The sequence below is a fragment of the Ovis canadensis genome, chromosome 15, assembly GCF_042477335.2.
Source record: "Ovis canadensis isolate MfBH-ARS-UI-01 breed Bighorn chromosome 15, ARS-UI_OviCan_v2, whole genome shotgun sequence".
Classification (NCBI taxonomy): domain Eukaryota; kingdom Metazoa; phylum Chordata; class Mammalia; order Artiodactyla; family Bovidae; genus Ovis; species Ovis canadensis.
The window spans coordinates 63707387-63734331 of NC_091259.1; the positions used below are offsets into that span (position 1 = coordinate 63707387).

At 37.8% G+C, this 26945-nt stretch overlaps 1 protein-coding gene across 1 annotated transcript in view; it reads right to left on the reverse strand.

The window, feature by feature from the left end:
• The window catches only part of GDPD4 (glycerophosphodiester phosphodiesterase domain containing 4), a 99533-nt gene that overhangs the window by 57256 nt on the left and 15332 nt on the right, over nucleotides 1–26945 (reverse strand). The window contains exons 4-10 of the mRNA XM_069553328.1: nucleotides 23661–23720; nucleotides 19102–19200; nucleotides 18938–19031; nucleotides 18102–18176; nucleotides 17158–17303; nucleotides 16681–16763; nucleotides 6275–6431 (exon numbers count right to left, since the gene is read on the reverse strand). Of these exons, the coding sequence (XP_069409429.1) occupies nucleotides 6275–6431; nucleotides 16681–16763; nucleotides 17158–17303; nucleotides 18102–18176; nucleotides 18938–19031; nucleotides 19102–19200; nucleotides 23661–23720 (714 nt within the window). The remainder of the gene's footprint in view (nucleotides 1–6274; nucleotides 6432–16680; nucleotides 16764–17157; nucleotides 17304–18101; nucleotides 18177–18937; nucleotides 19032–19101; nucleotides 19201–23660; nucleotides 23721–26945) is intronic.

Genomic DNA, 26945 nt, shown 5'->3' on the forward strand with positions numbered 1-26945 from the left:
TTTTTGTTTTAGCTTTTGGGAAGTTTTCAATTAAAAAAAAACCCAAATCCAAATTCTGGAGCTTAAGAACTCAACAGATATGATGAAGAATGCATGAGACAGCATTTGAAATACAGAAATGGAAGAGAGAATAAATGAGCTGGAAGAAAGGAATCTACCAATGCTTCAGATGGAAGAGGAGAGAGAGCTAAGATTTCTAAAATAGTTAAGAAACACTATGCACAGTATCAGATTCATTAAGAAAGCCAAAATACAGGTAATGGGTATACCAGAATAAGAGAAGGGAAAAGGTGGCAGAGCAGTTATGTAAAGAAGTAATAGCCGGAAACTTCCTAAACCTGGACATACAAATCCATAAAGCTAAGAGATCACCTTATCTCAATGCAAAATGACCTTCTCCAAGACACATTATAAGGAAGGTGTTGGGGTCCATGATAAAAAAAAAGAAACTAGGGAAACGTATTGCCCAAAGGAATCCCCATTAGATTACCAGCAAAACTCTATAGACCAGAAAAGAGTGGAATGACATATTGAAAGTACTGAAAGATAAAAGCTGCTTGTCCAGAATACTCTATCCAACAAAGTTATTCCTTAGATAGGAGAAATTCAGGCTTTCCCAGACAAAGATTAAGGAGTTCCTCAGCACTAGATCTGCCTCACAAGAAATACTGACAGGAGCTTTTCCAAGGAAAAGATAAAAGTATACATAGCTCTCAGTAATTTAGAAAACTGTAACTCTAGTTTAGAACAGAGTGTTAAACATTAAACTATCATATAAAGGTTAAAGGAAGGAGCTTCATAAATAACTATAGCTACTACAATGTGGCAACAAACTCTAGAATAAAAGGAGATAATTTCTACAGAGAAAATAAAAAAAGGGAGGACAGCAAATTAAGAAAAATTTCTATTAACAGGAAAAAGACTATTTAATCTATGAGAAAGATGTCCTATGCAAACCCCATGATACTCAGAAAACAAAAATCTAGAACACAGATAGTAAACATAAAGAGGAAAACTCAGCAAGCAACCACAGAAAATCACTGATTTACAAAGTAAGACAGAAACACAAGAAAAAAGAAACAATGGAGATATGGAACAACCAGAAAACAAAAGATAAATTTGCAGTAGTAAGTTCTTACATATCAACAATCATCTGAAATGTAAATGGATTGAACTCACCAATCAAAAGGCACAGAGTGGCGGGATAGATTAAAAAATAAGACTGAACTGTATGGTGTCTTCAGGATACTTGTTTCAGTTCTAAAGATACACACAGACTCAAAATGAAGGGACTGAAGATGATACTCCATGCAAATTATAATCAAAAGAAAACAAATGTAGTTATACTTATGCCCAACAAAATAAACTTTAGAGCAAATGGTAACAAGGAACAAAGAAAGTCATGATGTAATGATAAAAAGGTTTAAACATTAACAATACATAACATTAAATATTGAGTTGGCCAAAAGGTTCATTCATTTTTTTTATAAGATGGTTCTAGAAGCACTTAGCTGTCTAACTTCATTTGAAACAATTTTGTTAGATTCTATTGTGACAGCTGTCGTTCAGTTCAGTTCAGTCACTCAGTTGTGTCTGACTCTTTGTGATCCCATGGACTGCAGCATGCCAGGATTCCCTGTCCATTACCAACTCCCAGAGCTTACTCAGACTCATGTCCATTGAGCTGGTGACACCATCCAACCATCTCATCCTCTGTAGTCCCTTTCTCCTCCCACCTTCAATCTTTTCCAGCATCAGGGTCTTTTCAAATGAGAAAAATTGCTAGACTATTTAAAAACTTTTAAAAAAGTTATCAAAATTGGTGAATTTTTATGTAGCTATTTTATTTCATCTTTAATGTTTCATAATGACATTTTTTATTATGTTGATTTCTGCTGTATAGCAACATGAGTCAGTCATAGGTATACATAGGTCCCTTCCCTCTTGAACTTCCCTTCCACTCCCACCCCATTCCATCCCTCTAGGTTGTTACAGAGCACTGAATCTGAGCTCCCTGAATCATACAGCAATTGTGTAGCCATTTTAATATGGAAGATGGAATAAAATAGCAAAATTTTCAGCATATTATGCTTTACTATTTCAAGAAAGTCGAAACACAACTGAAATACAAAAAAAGATTTGTGCAGTGTATGGAGAAGGTGCTGTGACTGATAGAACACGTCAAAAGTAGTTTGTGAAGTTCAGGGCTGGAGATTTCTAAACAGATTGGAGGTGAGTTGAAGTTGATAGTGACCAAATCGAGAGATTAATTGAGAACAATCAAAGTTATACCACAAGGGAGATAGTTGACATACTCAAAATAACCAAGTCAGGTGTTAAAGATCATTTGTACCAGCTTGGTTATGTTTATTGCTTTGATGTTTGGGTTCCACATAAGTTAAGTGAAAAAGACCTTGAAAGTATTTCTGCATGCGATTCTCTACTTAAACATAGTGAAAACGTTTCATTTTTAAAACAAATTGTGATTGGTGATGAAAAGTGGATATTGTACCATAATGTGGAACAGAAGTGATTGTGGGGCAAGCAAAATGAACCACCACCAACCACACCTGGTCCTCATCCACAGAGGCTGATGATGTGTATATGGTGGGATTGGGAGTCCTCTATTATGAGCTCATTCTGGAAGACCAAATGACTAATTCCAATAAGTATTGCTCTCAGACCAACTGAAAGCAGCATTCAATGAAAAGTATCCAGAATTAGTCATCAGAAAATAATCTTCCATCAGGGTAATGCAAGCCTGCATGTTTCTTTGATGATCAGGCAAAAACTGTTATGGTTTGGTTGGGAAGTTCTGATTCAACTGCTATATTCATTAGACATTGCATCTTTGAATTTCCATTGATTTTGGTCTTCACAAAATTCTCTTAGTGGAAAAAATTTAAGTTTCCTGAAAGATTGTACAAGGCACCTGGAACAGTTCTTTGCTCACAAAGATAAAACGTTTTGAAGAGAATTATGAAGTTGCCAGAAAAATGGCAGAAGGTAGTGGAGCAAAATGGTGAATATGTTGTTTAATAAACTTCTTGGTGAAAATGAAAAAACGTCCTTCATTTTTACTTAATAGCTTAAGGAGCTGTTTGGGCAACCCAATATTTAAGAACTTGTTCTCACCGCTCCTCTGAATTTAGGTACAAATTCTCTTTACTGAGTCACTATGTTTCAGGGCAATGCAGTTATTTGCATACACTGAATAAAAATATGTGCCCCTTTACACTGGGATATAACTGGAAAAACTGATTGTGTTGTAAAGGTCATATCTGAAGGATCATATCTGAGAATAAATGTCATTCAATCGAATATGACAAGCCACCAGTCCTCACTAAGGACACATGTCTGATTAGTATTTGGAACCAATGCCTATGAGCCTTCCTAGGCAAACTATCTGGTGTTCCCTGTTGTACACGGGGCTTCCCTGGTGGCTTAGCTGGTAAAGAATCTGCCTGCAATGCAGGAGACCTGGGTTTGACCCCTGGGTTGGGAAGATCCCCTGGAGGAGGGAAAGGCTACCCACTTCAGTATTCTGGCCTGGAGAATTCCATGGACTGTATAGTCAATTGGGTTGCAAAGAGTCAGGCATGACTCTTGTACATTGAGTCAAGATGTACATTGTTTCAGCATTACAGGTAAGAAAGATCAATGACTAGCAGGAAAAGGAAAGAGAAATTGGCACATATTTGTAGCTATAGATGCGAAACCGGGTTCAAGTGAACTTCTAACTTTTAAAGTAGTAGTGAGCAAAAGAGCCCTGGAATGACAGGGACTATTAAAAATGAAATTCTAGATTCCTTATGTACTCTCTAGACAGAACCTCATTTAATAGCCTTAGTAGTTGTACAACACAATCTGACTCTAGATTTGCTGATTATACAACAAGGAACCTTATGTGCAGTAACCAACTCTTTTAACTGCACTGATGTAAATCAATAAAGACAAATAACACAAATCACAATGAGAACAGCCTCTAAATAGTCTATAGAGTTTATTTATGATCACAAGAGGGGAAATAAATTATTCAAAACTCAGAAATAAGGCTTGTTGAACCCTCCAGTATTATGGTAGCACATTTTTTTCTTACCAGGCACACCTAAGTGTCATCTCTTAAGGGAATGTATCTTTCTTTGAATTATTTATTATTAATTAGGGACAGACTATGTAAAGTTAGATGTTGACCTCTAGAAAACTGATAAAAGAGGAAAAGATTTTTGTGTGGTAAAGATGCAAATGAGTTTTGATAGAGAAGAGAACTCTAAAAGTAAACTTTATTGTCACAGAGTATATTAACCAAAACAATACACTAGATTTGTATCCAACTAAGCAATGCAATTTTAGTATTTCTTTGTTGCACTGAGTATTTGCATTTTGGTTTCTCACTTTTCTTTTGAGTGGGGTTTGTCATCCTGCTTGTTCCCACATGAATATGCTAAATAAAACTTGTACTCTGTTTACTGTCTATATGCCTGAGAATTATATCTCTGTAATTTTGAGATTTATACTTTCACAAGAGGATATAAAAATGTTCCACACAAAGGGGTTTTACTGGAGAAACAGGAACTCAGCTAAGCTTCCAGAGACAACTCCCAGAATTTTTGTATCTATTTTTATTTCATTACCGATCAGATTAACTACTTAATTTTCACATGTAACCTCAAGAAAAACAAATGTATTAACAAATAATCATCAACTCACCACCATATCAATCCATAATTATACCTATACAAATGAAGAGAAACCCAGAGTATTTTTCACAAAGAAAACCAATTTTTCTTTGGAAAATTATCCAAACGTTCAAATCTTTAAAATATACAGCATGCAAGTAAAGAAAACACAAACAAACCTGAAAATAAAGCTGCTTAGATAACCATATTTGAACCTGAGGTTTCAGGATACTCTTCAGTAGCTAAAGCAACAGCAAAACAAAGCACTTCAAGCATATAATCTAAATATGCTAAGAAAAAACTGTTAATCCTAAAAGAAGCCACCAAAATTTATTACAATAACATATCTAATCACACCACTTACCATGGAGACTTTTACCAGCCATATGTTACACAACAGATACAATAACAGCTTATTCATCTGGAACACACATTAGACAAAATATCACCTATGACTAACTAAGCCAATATATGCATTTTAATAAAGCATCTCTAGTTTCTATGTGTCTATTTATTCATGTATGATGAGACATGTACAGAGCCTACATATAGACACTTGGACTATCAGATTGATCCCACTACTTTCATATATGGAAATAGTGCTTATAGGTTATGTACTCATATGATAGTAAGTATTCTGAGATGATACAGTCATTACAAATCAATCTTTAGCTATTCCTTGTATTAACACTAGTTAACAGAATACATTTGAAGTGCATAAATTTAGCCTCACACAGCTCTTTACTTCTCACTCTTTTAACACGAAAAAGATTAAATGGATCCTCTAGATTAACATTAGAGATAAATAAAATTCCATTCCAACTAGTACATAATTAAAAGTATTTGAAAACTATTTTCCTAATCACACATTAACTGATAAGAGAGCCGTTACTACAGCTGCCCCCAACTATCTTAGCTCTGCTGCCACAGGTGCTAGCAATATGAATGCTTGCTGTATGCCCTGCTCAGATATTTGTTGTCAAAATCAAAGACTCAAAATGAGTATATCTGATTGATAAAACCGAATTCATGTAGATTCCCTCTGGACATATGATAACATAGAAAATGTAAGTTTTGTTTTAACTTTCTTGAGAAGGCAGGCTCGACTTTTATCACATGCAAATTTGACCTTTTGTTTTACCTGTTTAAAATATTCAGGGTAATTCTAAACTCTCTAACTTGTTATTTAAGCAATGCTAGTCTCCTCATAACATATTTTCCTGATTATTCTCTCCATCTGTTTCTCCCATCTCCTCCCTACCTCTCCTTCCTTTCTTTCTTACACATTCATACACACACACACACACACACACACACACACACACACACAAATATATCTCTTCTTGCTCCAGTATACTATAATCTCTGAAACAAACCACCATTAATCCATCAATGCCCATGGTTCCTCTTAATAATGATCTTATTTTAGTTCAAATGATACCTTCGCATGAAATGTTTTCCAACTCTCTCAAGTAGATTCATTCACACTTGTATCAAAATTACACTGTACATAGTGTACTTATCTCCAGGAGCAGCATATGACTATACAAGAGGGAGTAAATACAGATTTTTTTGACCTGGGGAATGTGTCTTACCCATGAATCTGCAAACCATTTGCCTGCATTCAGAGTTGACAGGAAATCCCAATAAAAAAAGCTACTCTGTTCATCAGAGGCATTTGGCATGACTTCCAAGATATTGGTTGTTCTTCTCAGGTCATAATCATGCATGAGGAAAGGCACCTCATCCAGGCTGCATGCAAAGGGAAAAATAAGAGAAAGGGTCAGTAGACTGAATTCAGTCCTCTTGGCAGACAGAGGTCTCAGAAAGTGCATCAGGGTCACAAGTCTTACTCCTACCGAATCTCAGCAAGTTCAGTTCAGTTCAGTTCAGTCCAGGTCAGTCACTCAGTTGTGTCTGACTCTTTGCGACCCCATGAATCACAGCACGTCAGGCCTCCCTGTCCATCACCAACTCCTGGAGTTTACTCAAACTCATGTCCATAGAGTCGGTGATGCCATCCAGCCATCGCATCCTCTGTCGTCCCCTTGTCCTCCTGCCCCCAATCCCTCCCAGCATGAGGGTCTTTTCCAATGAGTCAACTCTTCACATGAGGTGGCCAAAGTATTGGAGTTTCAGCTTTAGCATCAGTCCTTCCAATGAACACCCAGGACTGATCTCCTTTAGAGTGGACTGGTTGGATCTCCTTGCAGTCCAAGGTACCAGTAATTCATAGTTGATGTCAATATTTTAATGCCCTAGGGATCAGCCTTTTCTGGTGTATAATAATAATGTTTATGATGAAAGAATAACTTCTCTATCCATGAACTTTTTAGAATGGAGAGAAAGGTAGAGTAGTGACTTGAGAGTAAAGTGAATGGGGTGAGGATGGGGCAATGCTCTGTGGTCTTCAGAGTCATAGAAAGTAGGCACCCAGACAATCTCCCTCTGTTTCTCTGACCTATTTTCCAGCCAGGCACCTGCCACGAGTGAGTACTTCTTGTCCTAGACACTTCACATCAGGTCGTATCATTAGAAAAGGTCCTAATTTTGTTTTCTGAAGTTTTCCTTGAAGAATCTCTGTTTTTATGAGACTCTTTCTTCTTTTCTCATTAAAATACCTAAGAAGAGAACTTTGTAATGGCTATCAGAGAGTAATAGGGTTGAAACTTAGCATCCTTCCCATAAACAATTAGAAAACTGGATAAAATAAGGAAATAACTTTTTCAATCAATGGACAACAATGAGCACAGCATGATGGTTTTGGAGAAAAGGTAAACAAATAAACAGCCTCTACCATTCTCCAGGTTTTCTTCTTGCAAGTGAATACTGGGCTGTGGTACTAAGAAAAATCTAAAAGCGACCCAGAAATTATGCTGAAATGAGAAAAAAACTAGATGAAGGAGAGGTCAAGACAGCTAGACTTTGTGGATTAGAGTTCCACAGGAGATTGAGCTATGCTAAAAAGCAGACTGTTAGGGAAATATGTAAAGATTTTCCTTCAACATATGAATAAATATCAAAGGATACCCTTGTGGAGTAAAATTCTTTGAAGCCTGCTAAGATCAACTTTGAGAAAAATTACCAGAAAATTCTAAGACAGTTTGGGCAGCTTCTACTGGGTGTGTGAATGAGTCAAGTTCCATCCAGTGAGAGTGCACAGATCTCAGTAATAACTCAGGCATTCTCTAGAGACTACAGAGGGCTACACTTCTGAAACGGGGATAATTTAAAACTAGAATGACTTTAGAACTTCCACTAAAGGACTTAAAAGTATGTCAATGTATGGCAAAACCACTACAATATTGTAAAGTAATTAGCCTCCAATTAAAATAAATATATTTATATTAAAAAAAAGCAAGCCTCCAAAGAATCTTCAATCAACTTAACTGCATGCTAACAAAAGTCTAAAATTCTTTCAAGGAGAAGAAAATTTACTACCCAGCATGGTAAAATCACAAATTCCAGCATGTAAACAAAATTTCTATGATAGGTAAAGAAGGAGAAAAATGTACCTATAACCAGGAGAAATTACCCAATAATGGGAAACTTGGAAAGGAAAGAGATGGTAAAATTAATAAATAAGGATGTTAAATGATACAAAACATAAGTGATGTATAAAATAGATGTAAAGGAAAATATGAACATAATGAAGACATACTTGTAGGAAATAAAAAATAAGGGGAAATTCCAGAGCTGAAATGAAAAAGTTTCATGGAAGTAAAAATTCAATAACTGAATTTTGCTACTGAATAATAGCTGAAATGAAAATTTCATTGGGTGAAATTATTATCAGATTAGGTATTATAGATGATCACTGAATTTGCAGATGTAGGAATATAATTTATCCAAATTATATATGTGTGATCGGAATCCTAAGAGGAAAGGAAGAACAGGAAAAAAAAGTCTGAGGAAATGAAAGTTTTTAAAAAATCTCCAAAACTTTATAAAAATTATGCACCAATACATCCAAGAATATTAATGTATTCAAAGAAGGATAAATATAAGAGTACACGTACACATACCCACATTAAGAACTATTATAATACAATCTGTCAGGTTTTCAAATCTTCAGAAATCACAAGACACAAAAAATAGGAAAGTACAGCCCATTAAAAGGCAAAAAGTAAATCAACAGAAACTGTCCCTGAAAAAGAGCTGATATAAGATATACTAAACATTAAATATTAAAGATACTCAAAGAACTAAAGGAAGTTGTAGATAAAGTTTAAAAAGTTATATATGAGTAAAATGGACATATTAATAAAGAGATTAAGAAAACCTAAAAAGAAAGCAGAAAGAAATTTTGGAGCTAAAATGAAAAAGTGAATAAAAAAATTGATTAGAAGGATTCAAAGGCAAACTAAATCAGGCAGAAGAAAGAATCACTGACCTTGCAAATAGGACAATATGGGTTATTGAGTCTGAGGAAGAGAATAAAAAAAGACTGCAGAAAAGTGAGGAGTCTAATAAGGTAACCCAGACACCAAAGCTAGACAAGCACTTCAAAAAAGGAAATTACAGATCAATATCCCTTAGGAACAGTGATGCAAAACTCCTCAACAAAATACAAGCAAATAGAATTTAGCAGTATAATAACAGGAATATAGACCATGACGAAGTGGAATTTATTCTGACACGCAAGAATAGTTCAACATATCAAAATCCATCAACATCATATACTACATTGATAGAATAAAGGGGAAAAATGACCATCACAATTGATGCAGAAAAAGCATATGACAAAATTCTATACTATTTAATGATAAAAAACACTAAACAGACTAGAAATAGAAGGAAACCACTCCTGGGACTTCACTGGTGGTCTGGTGGCTGGGACTCTGTGTTCTCAATGCAGGGGGCTGGATTTTGATCCTGGGTTCAGGAGCTAGATCCTGCATGCTGTGAATGGGAGTTCACATGCTGCAACAAAGTATCTGGGATGTGGTAACTGGGGATATTGCATGCTGCAATGAAGATCAAAGATACTGCATGCCACAACTAAGACCTGGTTCAGTTCAGTCGCTCAGTCGTGTCAGACTCTTTGTGACCCCATGAACTGCAGCACTCCAGGCCTCCTTGTCCATCACCAACTCCCGGAGTTCACTCAAACTCAGGTCCATTGAGTCGGTGATGCCATCCAACCATCTCATCCTCTGTCGTCCCCTTCTCCTCCTGCCCTCAATCTTTCCCAGCATCAGGGTCTTTTCAAATAAGTCAGCTCTTCGCATCAGGTGGCCAAAGTATTGGAGTTTCAGCTTTGGCATCAGTCCTACCAATGAACACCCAGGACTGATCTCCTTTAGGATGGACTGGTTGGATCTCCTTGCAGTCCAAGGAACTCTCAAGAGTCTTCTCCAACACCACAGTTCAAAGGCATCAATTCTTCTGCACTCAGCTTTCTTTATAGTCCAACTCTCACATCCATACGTGAATACTGAAAAACCATAGCCTTGACTAGATGGACCTTTGTTGGCAAAATAATGTCTCTGCTTTTTAATACGCTATCTAGGTTGGTCATAACTTTCCTTCCAAGGAGCAAGCATCTTTTAATTTCATGGCTGCAATCACCATTCGCAGTGATTTTGGAGCCCAGAAAAATAAAAAATCAGCCACTGTTTCCACTGTTTCCCCATCTATTTGCCATGAAGTGATGGGACCGGATGTCATGATCTTAGTTTTCTGAATGTTGAGCTTCAAGCCAACTTTTCCCACTCTCCTATTTTACTTTCATCAACAGGCTCTTTAGTTCTTCTTCACTTTCTGCCATAAGGGTGGTGTCATCTCATATCTGAGGTTATTGATATTTCTCCCGGCAAACTTGATTCCAGCTTGTGCTTCCTCTAGCCCAGTGTTTCTCATGATGTACTCTGCATATAAGTTAAACAAGCAGGGTGATAATATATAGCCTTGACGTACTCCTTTTCCTATTTGGAACCAGTCTGTTGTTCCATGTCCAGTTCGAACTGTTGCTTCCTGACCTGCATACAGGTTTCTCAAGAGGCAGGTCAGGTAGTATAGTATTCCCATCTATTTCAGATACAGCCAAGTAAATAAATATTTTTAAAAAGAAAAAAAAAAGGAAACTACCCCAATATAAAGACATATATGAAAAATCCAGAGTGAACACTGTACTCAGTGGTAAGACTGAAAACTTTTCCTCTAAGGTTAGGAATAGGCAAGGATGTCTGCTTTGAGGACCCCTGTTCATAACAGTCCTGGAAATTCTAGCCATAGCAACTAGGTAACATAGGGAAATAAAATGCATACAGACTGAAAAGGAATAAATAAAATCACTTCTGTTTTTAGATGATATGATCTTATGTACAGAAAATTCTAAGATTACACATAAAAGAAAACCAATGAATGAATTCAGTGAAGCAGCAGGAATCTAAGTCAACACACAAAAGTCAGTTGCATTTCTACATACTAAGATTTGAACAATCAGAAAAAGAAATTAGAAAAGCAACTACATTAGCATCCATTTAGTAAAAGAATAAAGTACATAAGAATTAAACAAGGAGGTGAAAGATGTATATAGTGAAGTCTAGAAAACATTACTGAAATGAAGGTTAGAGGACACATATAAATGGAAATAATCTCATGTTTATAGACTGGAAGACTTCACATTGGTATGACTTCAATACCATCCAAAGCAATCTTACAGATTCAGTGCAATCTATTGACAAAATCTCAATAACATTTCTATTAAGAAATAGAAAAATTCAACCTAAAATTCATAAGGAATCACAAGGAATCCCAAGCAGTCAGAAGAATCTTAAAAGAACAAAAGTAGAGGACTCACACTTCCTGATTTTAAAACTTACTATGAAGCAACAGTAATCAAAATAGTGTGGTACTGGCATAAAGACAGACAAACTAATAAAGAGGCTGGAAACAAAGCCTCACATATATGGTCAAATGATTTTTGACAAGAGTGCTAAGGCCATTCAACAGGGAAAAGACATCTTTTCCACAAATTGTTCTGGGAAAACTGGACATTCACATGAAAAGAATGAAACTAGGCCTTTACTTAAATTAATACCATATACAAAAACATAGATGAAAATATAGGGGAAAATCATGACATTGGATTTGGCAATGATTTTTTTTTTCTATGATGACAAAGGTAGAGGCAAAAACAAAGAAAAAATCAGAAAAATTGGTTTCATGAGAATCAAAAATTTATACATCAAAATATACTACTGACAACCTAAAAAGGCAACCCATAAGCTACAAGAAAATATTTGCAAATCATATTTGTGATAAGGGATTAATGTCCAGAATATAAAGAGAACTCCTAAATCTCAGCAACAAAAAAACAAATAACCTGATTCAAAAATGGGCAGAGGACTTGACTACAAATCTGTCTAAAGAAGACTTGACTGGCTAATAATTATATGAAAAGAAGCTCAACATTACCAATCACTGGGGAAATGCAAATCAAAATTATAATGAGATGCCATCTCACAAAGATTAAGCTAGCTCCTATCCAAAAAGCAGAAACCAACAAGGTTTGTTTGTTATTGGTGAGAATGTGGAGAAACTGGAACCCTTGTACACTGTTGGTGGGAACTCAAGATGGTACAGCCACTTTGGAAAAGAGTAATGGCAATTCCTCAAAAAATGAACAATAGAATTACCATCCATCTCACTTCTAGGTATACACTCAAAAGACTGAAAGCAGTCTCTCAATGAGGTATGTATGTACCCATGTTCATGACTACATTATTCACTATAGCTAAAATTGGAAGCAACAAGTGTCCATCAACTGACGAATGGAGACACCAAATGTAGTATATACATACAGAGGAATATCATTCATCCTTTTTAGGATGGAAATCCTGCAACATCCCCAACAACGGGAATGAACTTTCAAGATGTTAAGTGATATAAGCCAGTAATGTACGAAAAATACTGTATGATTCCACTTACATGAAATAGTCTACATTTGCAGACTACAAAATCATACAGGAAGAAAGCAGAATGGGATTGCCAGGGTCTGGGGCTGAGGAGGAGGAGGCATTGGGAAGTATTATTTAATGGGTACAGACTTTCAGTTTTACAAGATAAAAACAGTTTTGGAGATAAACAGTTGAAGTTTAGGCAATATTATAAATAATATATGTTTTATTTATTTTTATTTAAGTTAAAAATTTTTTTAAATTAATTAATTTATTTTAATTGGAGGTTAATTACTTTACAACATTGTAGTGGTTTTTGCCATACACTGACATGACTCGGCCATGGGTGTACATGTGTTCCCCATCCTGAACCCCCCACTCACCTCCCTCTCCATCCCACCCCTCAGGGTCATCCTAGTGCACCAGCCCTGAGCACCTTGTCCCATGCATCGAACCTGGACTGGTGATCTGTTTCACATATGATAATATATACGTTTCAATGTTATTCTCTCAAATCATCCCACCCTAGCCTCCTCCCACAGAGTTCAAAAGGCTGTTCTTTACATCTGTGTCTCTTTTGCTGTCTTGCATATAAGGTCATCATTACCATCTTTCTAAATTTCAAACAAAGCAACTGACAAAGAATTAATCTCAAAAATATATAAGCAGCTCCTGCAGCTCAATTCCAGATAAATAATATATGTTACAACTAAAGCATACATTTAAAAATGGTTAATATGGTAGTGGGAGACTTTAATACCCCACTCACACCTATGGATAGATCAACTAAACAGAAAATTAACAAGGAAACATAAACTTTAAATGATACAATAGACCAGTTCAGTTCAGTTGCTCAGTCGTGTCCGACTCTTTGCAACCCCATGAATCGCAGCATGCCAGGCCTCCCTGTCCATCACCAACTCCCAGAGTTCACTCAGATTCAAGTCCATCGAGTCAGTGATGCCATCCAGCCATCTCATCCTCTGTCATCCCCTTCTCCTCCTGCCCCCAATCCCTCCCAGCATCAGAGTCTTTCCCCATTTTACTACTTAGTAATTCTTGATATTACATTTTCCTGTTGTAGTTACTGCTGTGTTATTCCTGTTCTGGCTAGACTATGGCTGATAAGCAGTATTTATTAGTGATAAAACCTAGATTATGATCATCAATGTGTATGGTGGAGGTATGTGGAGGAGGTGGTAATGGGAAATGAAGACATCAAGACACAGAGAAACTGAAGGGTTGAAGGGTCATTTACACTGAAGGTGAAGTCATAAGTAAGATAAGAGAGAAAGAAAATGTGCCAGGAGCTCATTGGCTCAGCATCATGACCACATTAGGCCATGACCTCTAGGCACTTGCACAATGAACCCAGAAGCTCTGAAAGAACATCGTTTCAATTCTGCTTAAAATATCCTGCATGAAACAGCTGATTAACACCACTGTCAGATAATGTCAAGAACCCTAGTCTGACAATTCCGTTCACCATTGCAACGAAAAGAATAAAATACTTAGGAATATATCTACCTAAAGAAACTAAAGACCTATATATAGAAAACTATAAAACACTGATGAAAGAAATCAAAGAGGACACTAATAGATGGAGAAATATACCATGTTCATGGATCGGAAGAATCAATACAGTGAAAATGAGTATACTACCCAAAGCAATTTACAAATTCAATGCAATCCCTATCAAGCTACCAGCCATATTTTTCACAGAACTAGAACAAATAATTTCAAGATTTGTATGGAAATACAAAAAACCTCGATTGCCAAAGCAATCTTGAGAAATAAGAATGGAACTGGAGGAATCAACTTGCCTGACTTCAGGCTCTACTACAAAGCCACAGTCATCAAAACAGTATGGTACTGGCACAAAGACAGACATATAGATCAATGGAACAAAATAGAAAGCCCAGAGATAAATCCACACACATATGGACACCTTATCTTTGACAAAGGAGGCAAGAATATACAATGGAGTAAAGACAATCTCTTTAACAAGTGGTGCTGGGAAAACTGGTTAACCACTTGTAAAAGAATGAAACTAGATCACTTTCTAACACCATACACAAAAATAAACTCAAAATGGATTAAAGATCTAAATGTAAGACCAGAAACTATAAAACTCCTAGAGGAGAACATAGGCAAAACACTCTCCGACATAAATCACAGCAGGATCCTCTATGATCCACCTCCCAGAATTCTGGAAATAAAAGCAAAAATAAACAAATGGGATCTAATTAAAATTAAAAGCTTCTGCACAACAAAGGAAAATATAAGCAAGGTGAAAAGACAGCCTTCTGAATGGGAGAAAATAATAGCAAATGAAGCAACTGACAAACAACTAATCTCAAAAATATACAAGCAACTTATGCAGCTCAATTCCAGAAAAATAAACGACCCAATCAAAAAATGGGCCAAAGAACTAAATAGACATTTCTCCAAAGAAGACATACGGATGGCTAACAAACATGAAAAGATGCTCAACATCACTCATTATTAGAGAAATGCAAATCAAAACCACAATGAGGTACCATTTCACACCAGTCAGAATGGCTGCGATCCAAAAATCTGCAAGCAATAAATGCTGGAGAGGGTGTGGAGAACCCTCCTACACTGTTGGTGGGAATGCAAACTAGCACAGCCACTATGGAGAACAGTGTGGAGATTCCTTAAAAAATTGCAAACAACTGCCTTATAACCCAGCAATCCCACTATTGGGCATACACACCGAGGAAACCAGAATTGAAAGAGACACATGTACCCCAATGTTCATCGCAGCACTGTTTATAATAGCCAGGACATGGAAACAACCTAGATGTCCATCAGCAGATGAATGGATAAGCAAGCTGTGGTACATATACACAATGGAGTATTACTCAGCCATTAAAAAGAATTCATTTGAATGAGTTCTGATGAGATGGATGAAACTGGAGCCGATTATACAGAGTGAAGTAAGCCAGAAAGAAAAACACCAATACAGTATACTAACACATATATACGGAATTTAGAAAGATGGCAATGACGACCCTGTATGCAAGACAACAAAAAAGACACAGATGTGTATAACAGACTTTTGGACTCAGAGGGAGAGGGAGAGGGTGGGATGATTTGGGAGAATGGCATTCTAACATGTATACTATCATGTAAGAATCGAATCGCCAGTCTATGTCTGACGCAGGATACAGCATGCTTGGGGCTGGTGCATGGGGATGACCCAGAGAGATGTTATGGGGAGGGAAGTGGGAGGGGGGTTCATGTTTCGGAACGCATGTAAGAATTAAAGATTTTAAAATTTAAAAAAAAAAACAGCATTCAAAAAACAAAACAAAACAAAACAAACAAACAAAAAAAAGAACCCTAGTCTGGGATAAAGAAGTCTAGTCCTAATCCTGGCTTTATCATGTACTGATCCACAAACTTGTTATTTCTCATTGGGATGCCTTTGGCTAAGCTATTGCCTCTACCCAGATTCCCCATCTCTGCTTGGGAAAATACTATTTTTCCTTCAAGGTGCAACACAAACACAGTTCTGAGCACAAAGATCATTTTCCACAGAGTAGGAGGGGGACTCACCCTCCTCCACTGAGGTTCCACTGCATTGCCTTATTCTTTTTTGGACAGCCCTCACCACACATGGTCCTGTACTGTATTTATTTGTAAACATGCCCTATCTCCTTCACTGGCTGGGAACAGCTCTTAGGCAGGACTATATTTCACTCATCTGCCTCTCCCCAGCACTCAAAAGGAGGATATAGTAGGACCATAGTAGGTACTCAGGGAATGTTAATTAAATAGATTGCTAAGGTAGGGCATGGGAACGAGTTATAAGCATGTTTGTAGGGGGTACAAATTTGAGCTATGTGTGGAGACTACACAGAGTGGTCTATGAGCCTGTGATTGAGAATGTAGGGGTTGCAGATATGTGATTTGTAAAGGAGAAGTGGTTCATGTATGTGTGTCATGTGCAGATGTCCCATGTGGACATGGGAGAAACTCCCACAGGCTTGCCCTCTCTACAGCCTGGGCCAGGCTGGAGTCGTCCATGGCATTGGTCTTTTCTCCTCTCACCCTGGCCCCTTCTTTCCTACCTTATTTGCACGTCACTCTCCAGTCCATGGGCCCCTTGTTCAACAGCTTTCTCAAAGGACATTATGGTATTCTCAGGTCCCAGCTGTGTAAGAAAAGGACATCAGGCCTTTAATCTCACAGTCTTTACTGCCAACTTCCCTTGTAGGGTAGGGAGGGTCCCAGAAATGAAAAGACTTTAGGAAGCAGAGTTTCGTTCCCTTGGCTCTTTCTTTAAAGAATCTGCCTACATTCTACTCTATTGAACCTGACTTGGGGATTTGGCTCATCTGAGGCAATGTCACTGGGCACAATAAAGAGAAAAAAGACTGAGAATTAGGTGACCTGGGTTCAAGTCCAACTTCTACACTTAACTCCTTATTCCTGTCATCTCAAGCCAGCCCTTTACTTCTCCAGGGGCTCCTGGATCTGATGCGCCATTGTCTCATCCGCACTCATGCACATCTGTACTTACCCACATCCGTCATGCTCAGACCTACCATGGGTGCACCTCTATGACCAAAGAAGTCCGGCTTGGGTGCTAATTTATCCTTCTCTTGAACACAGGGAGAGTAAGTCCCAAATGGCACCACATACAGACATAAAAGGATAAGAAGGAAGGGCAATCCAACAACCACTTGCAGAACTGAAAAAGTTGGAAGGAGAAAGTGACAAAAAAGAAAAGAGGAATGCAGAACCATCCCAAGCAAATAACTATCCCCAAAACAACAGTCCGTAAATACCGAGTGCATGGGTTCATTGAATCTGTGGACTCATTGATTTACTCTCAATTTCTGTCATATCCCCATATTCTTTCAGTGACTTGAAAGTAAAGAACTATTCAAATAAAAAGTGTTATTAAGTCAAAATTATTGCAATTGCAAATTTACAAGGGAATGAGTTGTTCAGGAGGTAGAAGGAGAGGGAATGTTAAGGAATAACTTCTCAGAAGGAGGAGTAGTTTGGTTAGTTCTGAGAAAGTCCTCAAGCCCTTAAGGATCAGCCTAAAATGCCCCTGTACTGAAGGCAGTGAGGGATAGTAGAAGGGATACTAGCTAAAAGAAATCCAAGTTCAAAGCGAGACTACTATTTTCTAATTTTATGACTTAGACATGTTGTTTAACCTCTTCGGATCTTTACTTTTCTCATTCTGAAAAATGGAATTATTTTGCTACTAACATCTGTCTCATGTAATTAATATGACAGTGTTGACTCATCATAGGTTCTCAGTAAATAGTAGACACTTCTCTCTTTCTCCTCATTCATCTCTTAAATATACACACAAACACATACACAGACACACACACACAGCCTGACCATAATACCTGTTATCACTGGCCACTCCCCAACACATACTATTTTAGATCTTGGAGGATTTTACCCATTTGTACATTTTAAAATTACCACCTATGTTGCTTTCAAATCTAGATCTGCCAGCTCTAACCTCTCAACTTTGTGAGCATATTACACCACTTGTTTCTTCTTCTTTCACTAGTATTCTGGTTTCTTCTCATTCTAGCTAAAATTCAGGAAATGAAAAACAAAAGAGTCATTTTTGTGCCCTGTGAGTCCTTGCCCCCAGAAACATTTCCTAAAACACACTGGTCACATGCACATACACACGTGTACACTCAATGACAACACTACCGATCGAGTTTTTCTTTTTCCTGCATCCTTGCACAAGTCAGGAAGCAAGCACTCCCTATTTAACCAGCAGTGAAAAAAAAGACATAGAAGAAGGTCCTCCTGGTTTCTCAGTAAGTGTGCTGAGAGAGAACTCCATTCTCAAAATAGTTTCATATACAGCTCTTGACTCTTGTTTGTTTCCATGATATTTCACTGGGGACTGTTTTGAAGTACTAAGATGTGTCCAGGGGATATCTGTACTTGGTTCTAGAGTTGAAAACAGTAATATTTGAATACAAACTAAAAGAACTCTGACTTGTACCATCACTGGTCAAATAAAATTAAAATTCCCTCTACCCTCCCCACAACTACTTCAACCTATTCCCAGACAGTCAATGTATAACAATAGAGAGAAAATTCTTATTTTTCTAGAAGGAGAATCCCTTTTTAGAAGAGGGCCTGTCTGATCAGAGAAATGCTATGACAGGCCATGTAGGGTTGTGAGTTTGACCAGAAGCATGCCTGAGTAACAAGCTAAATGAATTTCAAAAAGCTACAGTGCTGGCTATCTATCAACCTTGTTTGGCTGAGTGAAGTACATTAGCTAAAGTCAGAGCTGGAAGAATCAGGGAAAGTTCCACCCTTAGGACATACCTTCTCCTTCCAAATGGATCAAGTAGAAGGCCACAGGCCAGGAAAGCAAAACCATTGCAGATATGCTGCTCAGGTGTATGTAGGGAGCAAAGACCTGAGAGAAAGCCAAAAGTCAGGCTGAACACATCTGGACAGACAGGGCTACTACTAAGGATGGTGCTTACCTGCAGTGACAGCCCAATGGTGAGCCATCTCTCTCTCCAAAAAGTTAATAAAATCCACATCAAAAACGAGCAAAACAGAATCACTATCAGAACCATGATCTAGGGAAATAAAAAGAATATCTTGACTTCTTTGGGCCTTCCCTGATAGCTCAGTTGTTAAATAATCTGCCCGCAGTGAAGGAGACCCCAGTTTGATTCCTGGGTTGGGAAGATCCACTGGAGAAGGGATAGACTACCCATTTTTCTTGGGCTTCCCTTGTGGCTCAGCTGGTAAAGAATCTTCCCTTAATGCAGGACACCTTGGTTCTATCCGTGGGTTTGGAAGATCCTCTGGAGAAGGGAAAAGGCTACCCATTCCAGTATTTTGGCCTGGAGAATTCCATGGACTATATAGTCCATGGGGTCACAAAGAGTTGGACACAACTGAGCAACTTTCACTTTGACTTTTAGACACTAATCTTGGATCAGAACTGTCCTTGGGAAATGTGCATGAGTGTGTGATAAGTCACTTCAGTCATATCCGACTCTTTGCAACCCTATGAACTGTAGCCTGCCAGTCTCCTTTGTCCATGGGATTCTCCAGCCAAGAATACTGGAGTGGATTGCCATGTATGTACTCACAGTTTCAGGGACCTCATTTCCTCATCTTTTTTAATCTAACCATTCTTTAATAGTCCATGGATCTAATAATCCACCTTTGCTGTGAAGTCTTTTTTGTGCACCATGGTTGGAAAACAAACAAACCTACACAGCTATGTGGTCTGATTCCTTTACTGATTTATTATCTCCATGTCAGCTTGGCCCTCAACATTGCTTAGCATGTCTCATTTAGTTTCAACAGTAGCCATTACAAATATTCTCTTTTTAAAAATATGACTCAATACAATCTCAGGTAAACAGTATTTTGTTCAATGTATGCTTTCCCCAAATAGACTATAAGCTTTATGAAATCAGGGATAATGTTCATGATTATATATTTATTGTCTTTAGAATGTCTGACACATAGTAAACTTTCTATAAATATTTGGTTAACAGATGAAAAAACCCTGCTGGCCAGAAAACTATATTTGGTCATAAGAAATGAACATCGAGACCAAGAATACATAACTTTAACTGCCTCCCTTCACATAGATAGTTTTCTATATGTATGTAGCCCTCTAGACAGGACTTGGTTTCCATTCCTCCATAATTCTTTATCTATGAAAGTAACTGAATCTGTAATTAAACCTCATAAAAGAAACTCCAGGCCTTGCTGCCCTCAGGGTTAATTTTTCAAACATTTAAGGAAGAAATATTTCAACTTTAAAAAACTCTTCCAAAGAATAAAGAGGGAATTTTCTCGAACTTGTTTTTTGAAGCCAACAAAAACACTGATATTCACACTCAACAAGGACATTATAGGAAACAAAAATGACATTCCAAATGCTTCTATACATAGGTCTATGTAGATATTAAAATCTTACATAGCTTATTAGCAAACCAAATGCATCACAATACAAACTTTAATAGATGAATGAGACTCACCTAAATCTCTTGCAATTCTGTGATTTTATTCCATACCAAGCTTTACTAATGATTTAAGGCAATTATAAGGTACAGATAAAACAGTTTCCCTTGGAGGTCTGTCAAAAATAGCTATTCATAAAAAGGTCTTTCCTACATTACGATATATTCTGGTCTGGGACTCAACCTGTGAGGTGTGTTTTAAGCAAAGTATGTGGAAACATTTCTCCACAGAAGGAATCTTTTGGGTTATGGTGCATCATTTTTAAAAAAATATATTTTGTTAACTGCACAACTTCAGCCAGCCATGCTTCCCACCTTACAAATCTATAAATTCCAGGTAAGTTTACTTATTGTAGCAACCTAGATATACCAATTTAGATCCTCCTAGAAATTTCCATAGATAAGGACTCTCCATTATCTTTTGACTAATAAATATCTTTAGTATGTTTATTAGGAGGTTGGGTTATTAGTTATATATAGATTTTTTTAAATAAAGAGTTTTAATTGAGGTCATTCATTGTTCTCTGAGCACACTTAAGTAGAAGGGGATACACTATAGGCCTGATTGCTAACTCTTTCCTTCCAGGTTTACTCTTTTCACACTGAAATTCCAAGCCCTAAAGAAACTCCCTTGCCAGGGAGACTTAAAGGCCAAGGGTTTAAAGGTCCACACAAATTAGTCATCTTCCAAGGGTATTCCAACTCCTCTAATAACCAGCTCCACCACTTCTCATTGGCTATGCATTCGTAACTGGAATTAGATCACAGAATACCTGAAGAGATAATGGCTTTGTTAGATTTATTAACAAAAATCCTGTAGAATATGTGTCAGAATTGATTCTGAGGATGCTTGCCAAGGAAAAAACAATGTAATATTAAGGATGCTAGACAAGGAGAAAATAGTGATATTAAACCAGGCTGAATTTACTGATACATGTGCACTTACCAGAGATTCTAAATTCAGTGTATCAGCATTCAGGTATTATGCATCTCAGAGTGGTTCTGTTTGTGTATCTGAAACCTTGGCTCAATAGTTCAGTTCAGTTCAGTCACTCAGTCATGTCCGACTCTTTGCAACCCCATGAACTGCGGCACACCAGGCCTCCCTGTCCATCACCAACTTCCAGAGTTTGCCCAAACTCATGTCCGTTGAGTCAGTGATGCCATCCAACCATCTCATCCTCTGTCGCCCCCTTCTCCTCCTGCCCTCAATCTTACCCAGCATCAGGGTCTTTTCAAATGAGTCAGCTCTTCGCATCAGGTGGCCAAAGTATTGGAGTTTCAGCTCAATAGTAGCACATACTTTATAAAACTGGGACACCAGCAATTTCTTAGTGTAATATGGAAGAAAGAATCTAATGACTTATTGAGAAAAGGTTACTGGAATGCTGTTAATATCACCTATGATGAGCTAAGCCACTCTATATCATGCTCTATGGGAGGTCTCAGAGGACACTGAGAAACACATTGGTAAGGAAAGTGTCAGCATCCTTGAAAAGCACTGTAGTGGCCATCCTTTATGCCTGGATAAAGGTGAGAAGTGCTGCCATTGAAACTGGCTTCCTGAGTTCAAAGGCAATGATAAGATTCTGCTAGGCAGATGCCAAGTAGCAGCACTCACTGACAGAGACAACGTAAGCGTGGTTTCTGTAATATACACAAGCCTGGAATAGTAATTAGCATAGTTTAACCCATAGATTCTCTTGGTAGTGACTAACTGCTCATGGTGTCCCAACTCCAAAACCCACAGGATCTCAGTAAGGCCTATATGTTCACTCTTCAATTTCCTGTTTCCCTGTATGATCTTGCGATTTCAATTTCCATTCATTCTAACTCTTAAATTTGCATTTTCAGTTCATGCTTCCCTTTTGAGTAAAAGGAAATTTAAGGGGACCACTCAGAGTTTGACATGTTCCTGGATTTTAGGAAATACAAGGAATGGTATCAAAGCCATACCTGAAAGCCTATAAATAGCAAGGGGCTGTGCTAGAGATGCTCAAGCCCATGGCAGAACAAAATGAGGAAGGAAATGAGCTGCATGTTAGAAATGAGCTGCATGTCTTCAGATGTTGGGTCAGTGATACCTGCTTCCTCAGACCAGATATGGATCCTTTGTTACTGACAGTAAATTTTTATTTATTTATTTTTTAAATTAAATTTTTGCTTGTATATTATTTTTGTTTCCTTATGACTGAAATATGAACATTATGTTAGAGAAATACATGTTGATTATATCTCAATAAAATGGTAAAATAAATAAGAAGTATATTGCTTTTAAGTATGTACACTAAAATTAGAATATGATTAGTTTTATTTTATTTTTTTTACATTTTATTTTATTTTTTTAATTTTTATTTTTACTTTATTCTGCTTTACAATACTGTATTGGTTTTGCCATACATTGTTTATTTTTAAAAATTTTATTAGAATATAGTTGCTTTACAAGATTGTGTTAGTTTCTATTGTACAGCAAAGGGAATCAGCTGTATGTATACAAATATCCCCACTTTTTTGGATTTCCTTCCCATTTAGGTTACAACAAGGTCTGACTCTTTGTGACCCGATGGACTGCAGTCCACCAGTATTCTTCAGGCAAGAATACTGGAGTGGGTTGCCATGCCCTCCTCCAGGGGATCTTCTTGACCTAGAAATTGAACCTGCGTCTCCTGTGTCTCCTGCATTGCAGAATTCTTTACCGCTGAGCCATCAGGAAAGCTCGGTCTACTACAGTAAACTAAAATTCTTAATGACTGAAATAAGAAAGTTCTGTGACTATAAAGGACTGGGAAAACAATGGAGTTTGCACAGGATTTTATGGGAATGGGAAGAACAGAATCACAGAATGAGTTTAACATGGAGTAGTGAGAAAAAATAAAGTTTGGGTTCAGCTTGGTCAGTAAGCCAGTTCCACATGTTAGAAACTGAATGATTTCAGTTGAGACAGTGTAAGCAGGTCTCTTGTTTCTAAGGGAGACAAAGAAAGGGAGGCTCTGTATTTAATACTTAGTGCTAGTCCTTGTTTCAGATCTCCTATGAAGATTCAGATGTCCTACCTTATGATACCAGTGCAGGTATAGTTCATTTTTTTCCCAACACAACAAAAATCCAAATACCTGAAAAAAAAAAAAAAAACAATAACAAAAAACAATGAAAGAGAAAAAACCAAGATGCTACCCAAAACTGAACTCAAAATTCCTTTCACAGTCTGGCATTACATTCACTCTTTGCTACACCTGCCCTTTTCATCATCTAAGAGTTTGCCATGCTGTTCCTCTGTCTAAAAAGCTCTCCCTCCCCATGCCATGGACCCATCAAACACAGTTCATGTGTTACTTCCTAGCTGTAACTTTCACCAGCAATCCAGAGAGAATTTATTATCTTCTCTGGGATTTTGTAACAATCGGTACACTGATATCCTTTCTGAGTTTCTACCAATTTTCCTTTCTGTGTGATGGAGCTTATTCCTGGTATTAGGTAGAGACACTAGTGAGAGAACAGAGGTCATGGGCCAGCCCTTCCAAAGGTCATTTAAAAGCTCTTTGTTGGGATTTTATTGGTGGTTCAGTGGTTAAGAATCTACCTTGTGATGCAAGGGTTTGATCTCTGGCTGGGGAACTAAGATACCACATGCAGAGAAGCACTTAACCAATACACCACAACTAGAGAGTCCATACACATTAATGAAAGACCTTGAACTATGCAACCAAGACCGAAAGACAGCCAAATAAATAGTTTTTTTTTTTTTTACAAAGCTCTTTGAGGAACCAGTGCCATTGTTACAACTGTTAACCACTGCTGTTAACATTGGTATTAGTCAATAAACCTTAATTAGGTTTGAATCTATGTAATCACCAAGTCACAGACTGAAAACTGGTCTTCAGATTCCTAGGTTATTAAGGAGAGTTTGAATGCATAAGGAAATCACCTTTTTATCAAAATAATTTTATGGATATGATTCTATTTGTACTTTGGTGGTGGTTTAGTTGTTAAGTTGTGCACAACTCTTGTGACCCCATGGACTATAGCCACCAGTCTCCTCTATTCATGGGATGTTCTAAGCAAGAATACTGAAGTGGGTTGCCATTTCGTTCTCTAGGGGATGTTTCTAACCCACGGATCAAATTTGGGTCTTCTGCATTGCAGGCTGATTCTTTACTGACTGAGTCACCAGGCCATTTATTTGTACATTACCAAACCCTATAAACAGTTTCACAAGATGGTCAACACCGAAATCAGATTGATTATATTCTTTGCAGCCAAAGATGGAGAAGCTCTATACAGTCAGCAAAAACAAGACCGGGAGCTGACTGTGGCTCAGATCATGAACTCCTTATTGCCAAATTCAGACTTAAATTGAAGAAAGTAGGGAAAACCACTAGACCATTCAGGTATGACCTAAATCAAATCCCTTATGATTATACAGTGGAAGTGAGAAATAGATTTAAGGGACTAGATCTGATACATAGGGTGCCTGAAGAACTATGGATGGAGGTTCGTGACATTGTACAGGAGACAGGGATCAAGACCATCCCCATGGAAAAGAAATGCAAAAAAGCAAAATGGCTGTCTGGGGAGGCCTTACAAATAGCTGTGAAAAGAAGAGAAGTGAAAAGCAAAGGAGAAAAGGAAAGCTATAAGCATCTGAAAGCAGACTTTCAAAGAAGAGCAAGAAGAGATAAGAAAGCCTTCCTCAGCAATCAGTGCAAAGAAATAGAGGAAAACAACAGAATGGGAAAGACTAGAGATCTCTTCAAGAAAATTAGAGATAACAAGGGAACATTTCATGCAAAGATGGGCTCGATAAAGGACAGAAATGTAATGGACCTAACAGAGGCAGAAGATATTAAGAAGAGGTGGCAAGAATACACAGAAGAACTGTACAAAAAAGATCTTCCCAACCCAGATAATCACGATGGTGTGATCACTCACCTAGAGCCAGACATCCTGGAATGTGAAGTCAAGTGGACCTTAGAAAGCATCACATGATCAAAGCTAGTGGAGGTGATGGAATTCCAGTTGAGCTATTTCAAATCCTGAAAGATGATGCTGTGAAAGTACTGCACTCAACATGCCAGCAGATTTGGAAAACTCAGCAGTGGCCACAGGACTGGAAAAGGTCAATTTTCATTCCAATCCCAAAGAAAGGCAATGCCAAAGAATGCTCAAACTACTGCCCAATTGCACTCATCTGACATGCTAGTAAAGTAATGCTCAAAATTCTCCAAGCCAGGCTTCAGCAATACGTGAACCGTGAACTTCCTGATGTTGAAGCTGGTTTTAGAAAAGGCAGAGGAACCAGAGATCAAATTGCCAACATCTGCTGGATCATCGAAAAATCAAGAGAGTTCCAGAAAAACATCTATTTCTGCTTTATTGACTATACCAAAGCCTTTGACTGTGTGGATCACAATAAACTGGAAAATTCTGAAAGAGATGGGAATACCAGACCACCTGACCTGCCTCTTGAGAAACCTGTATGCAGGTCAGGAAGCAACAGTTAGAACTGGACATGGAACAACAGACTGGTTCCAAATAGGAAAAGGAGTATGTCAAGGTTGTATGTTGTCACCCTGCTTATTTAACTTATATGCAGAGTACATCATGAGAAATGCTGAGCTGGAAGAAACACAAGCTGGAATCAAGATTGCTGGGAGAAATATCAATAACCTCAGATATGCAGATGACACCACCCTTATGGCAGAAAGTGAAGAGGAACTAAAAAGCCTCTTGATGAAAGTGAAAGAGGAGAGTGAAAAAGTTGGCTTAAAGCTCAACATTCAGAAAATGAAGATCATGGCATCTGGTCCCATTACTTCATATCAAATAGATGGGGAAACAGTGGAAACAGTGTCAGACTTTATTTTTTTGGGCTCCAAAATCACTGCAGATGGTGATTGCAGCCATGAAATTAAAAGACGCTTACTCCTTGGAAGGAAAGTTATGGCCAACCTAGATAGCATATTGAAAGGCAGAGACATTACTTTGCCAACAAAGGTCCGTCTAGTCAGGCTATGTTTTTTCCAGTGGTCAGGTATGAATGTGAGAGTTGGACTGTGAAGAAAGCTGAGCACTGAAGAATTGATGCGTTTGAACTGTAGTGTTGGAGAAGACTCTTGAGAGTCCCTTGGACTGCAAGGAGATCCAACCAGTCCATTCTGAAGGAGATCAGCCCTGGGATTTCTTTGGAAGGAATGATGCTAAAGCTGAAACTCCAGTACTTTGGCCACCTCATGCGAAGAGTTGATTCATTGGAAAAGACTGTGATGCTGGGAGGGATTGAGGGCAGGAGGAGAAGGGGACGACAGAGGATGAGATGGCTTGATGGCATCACCGACTCG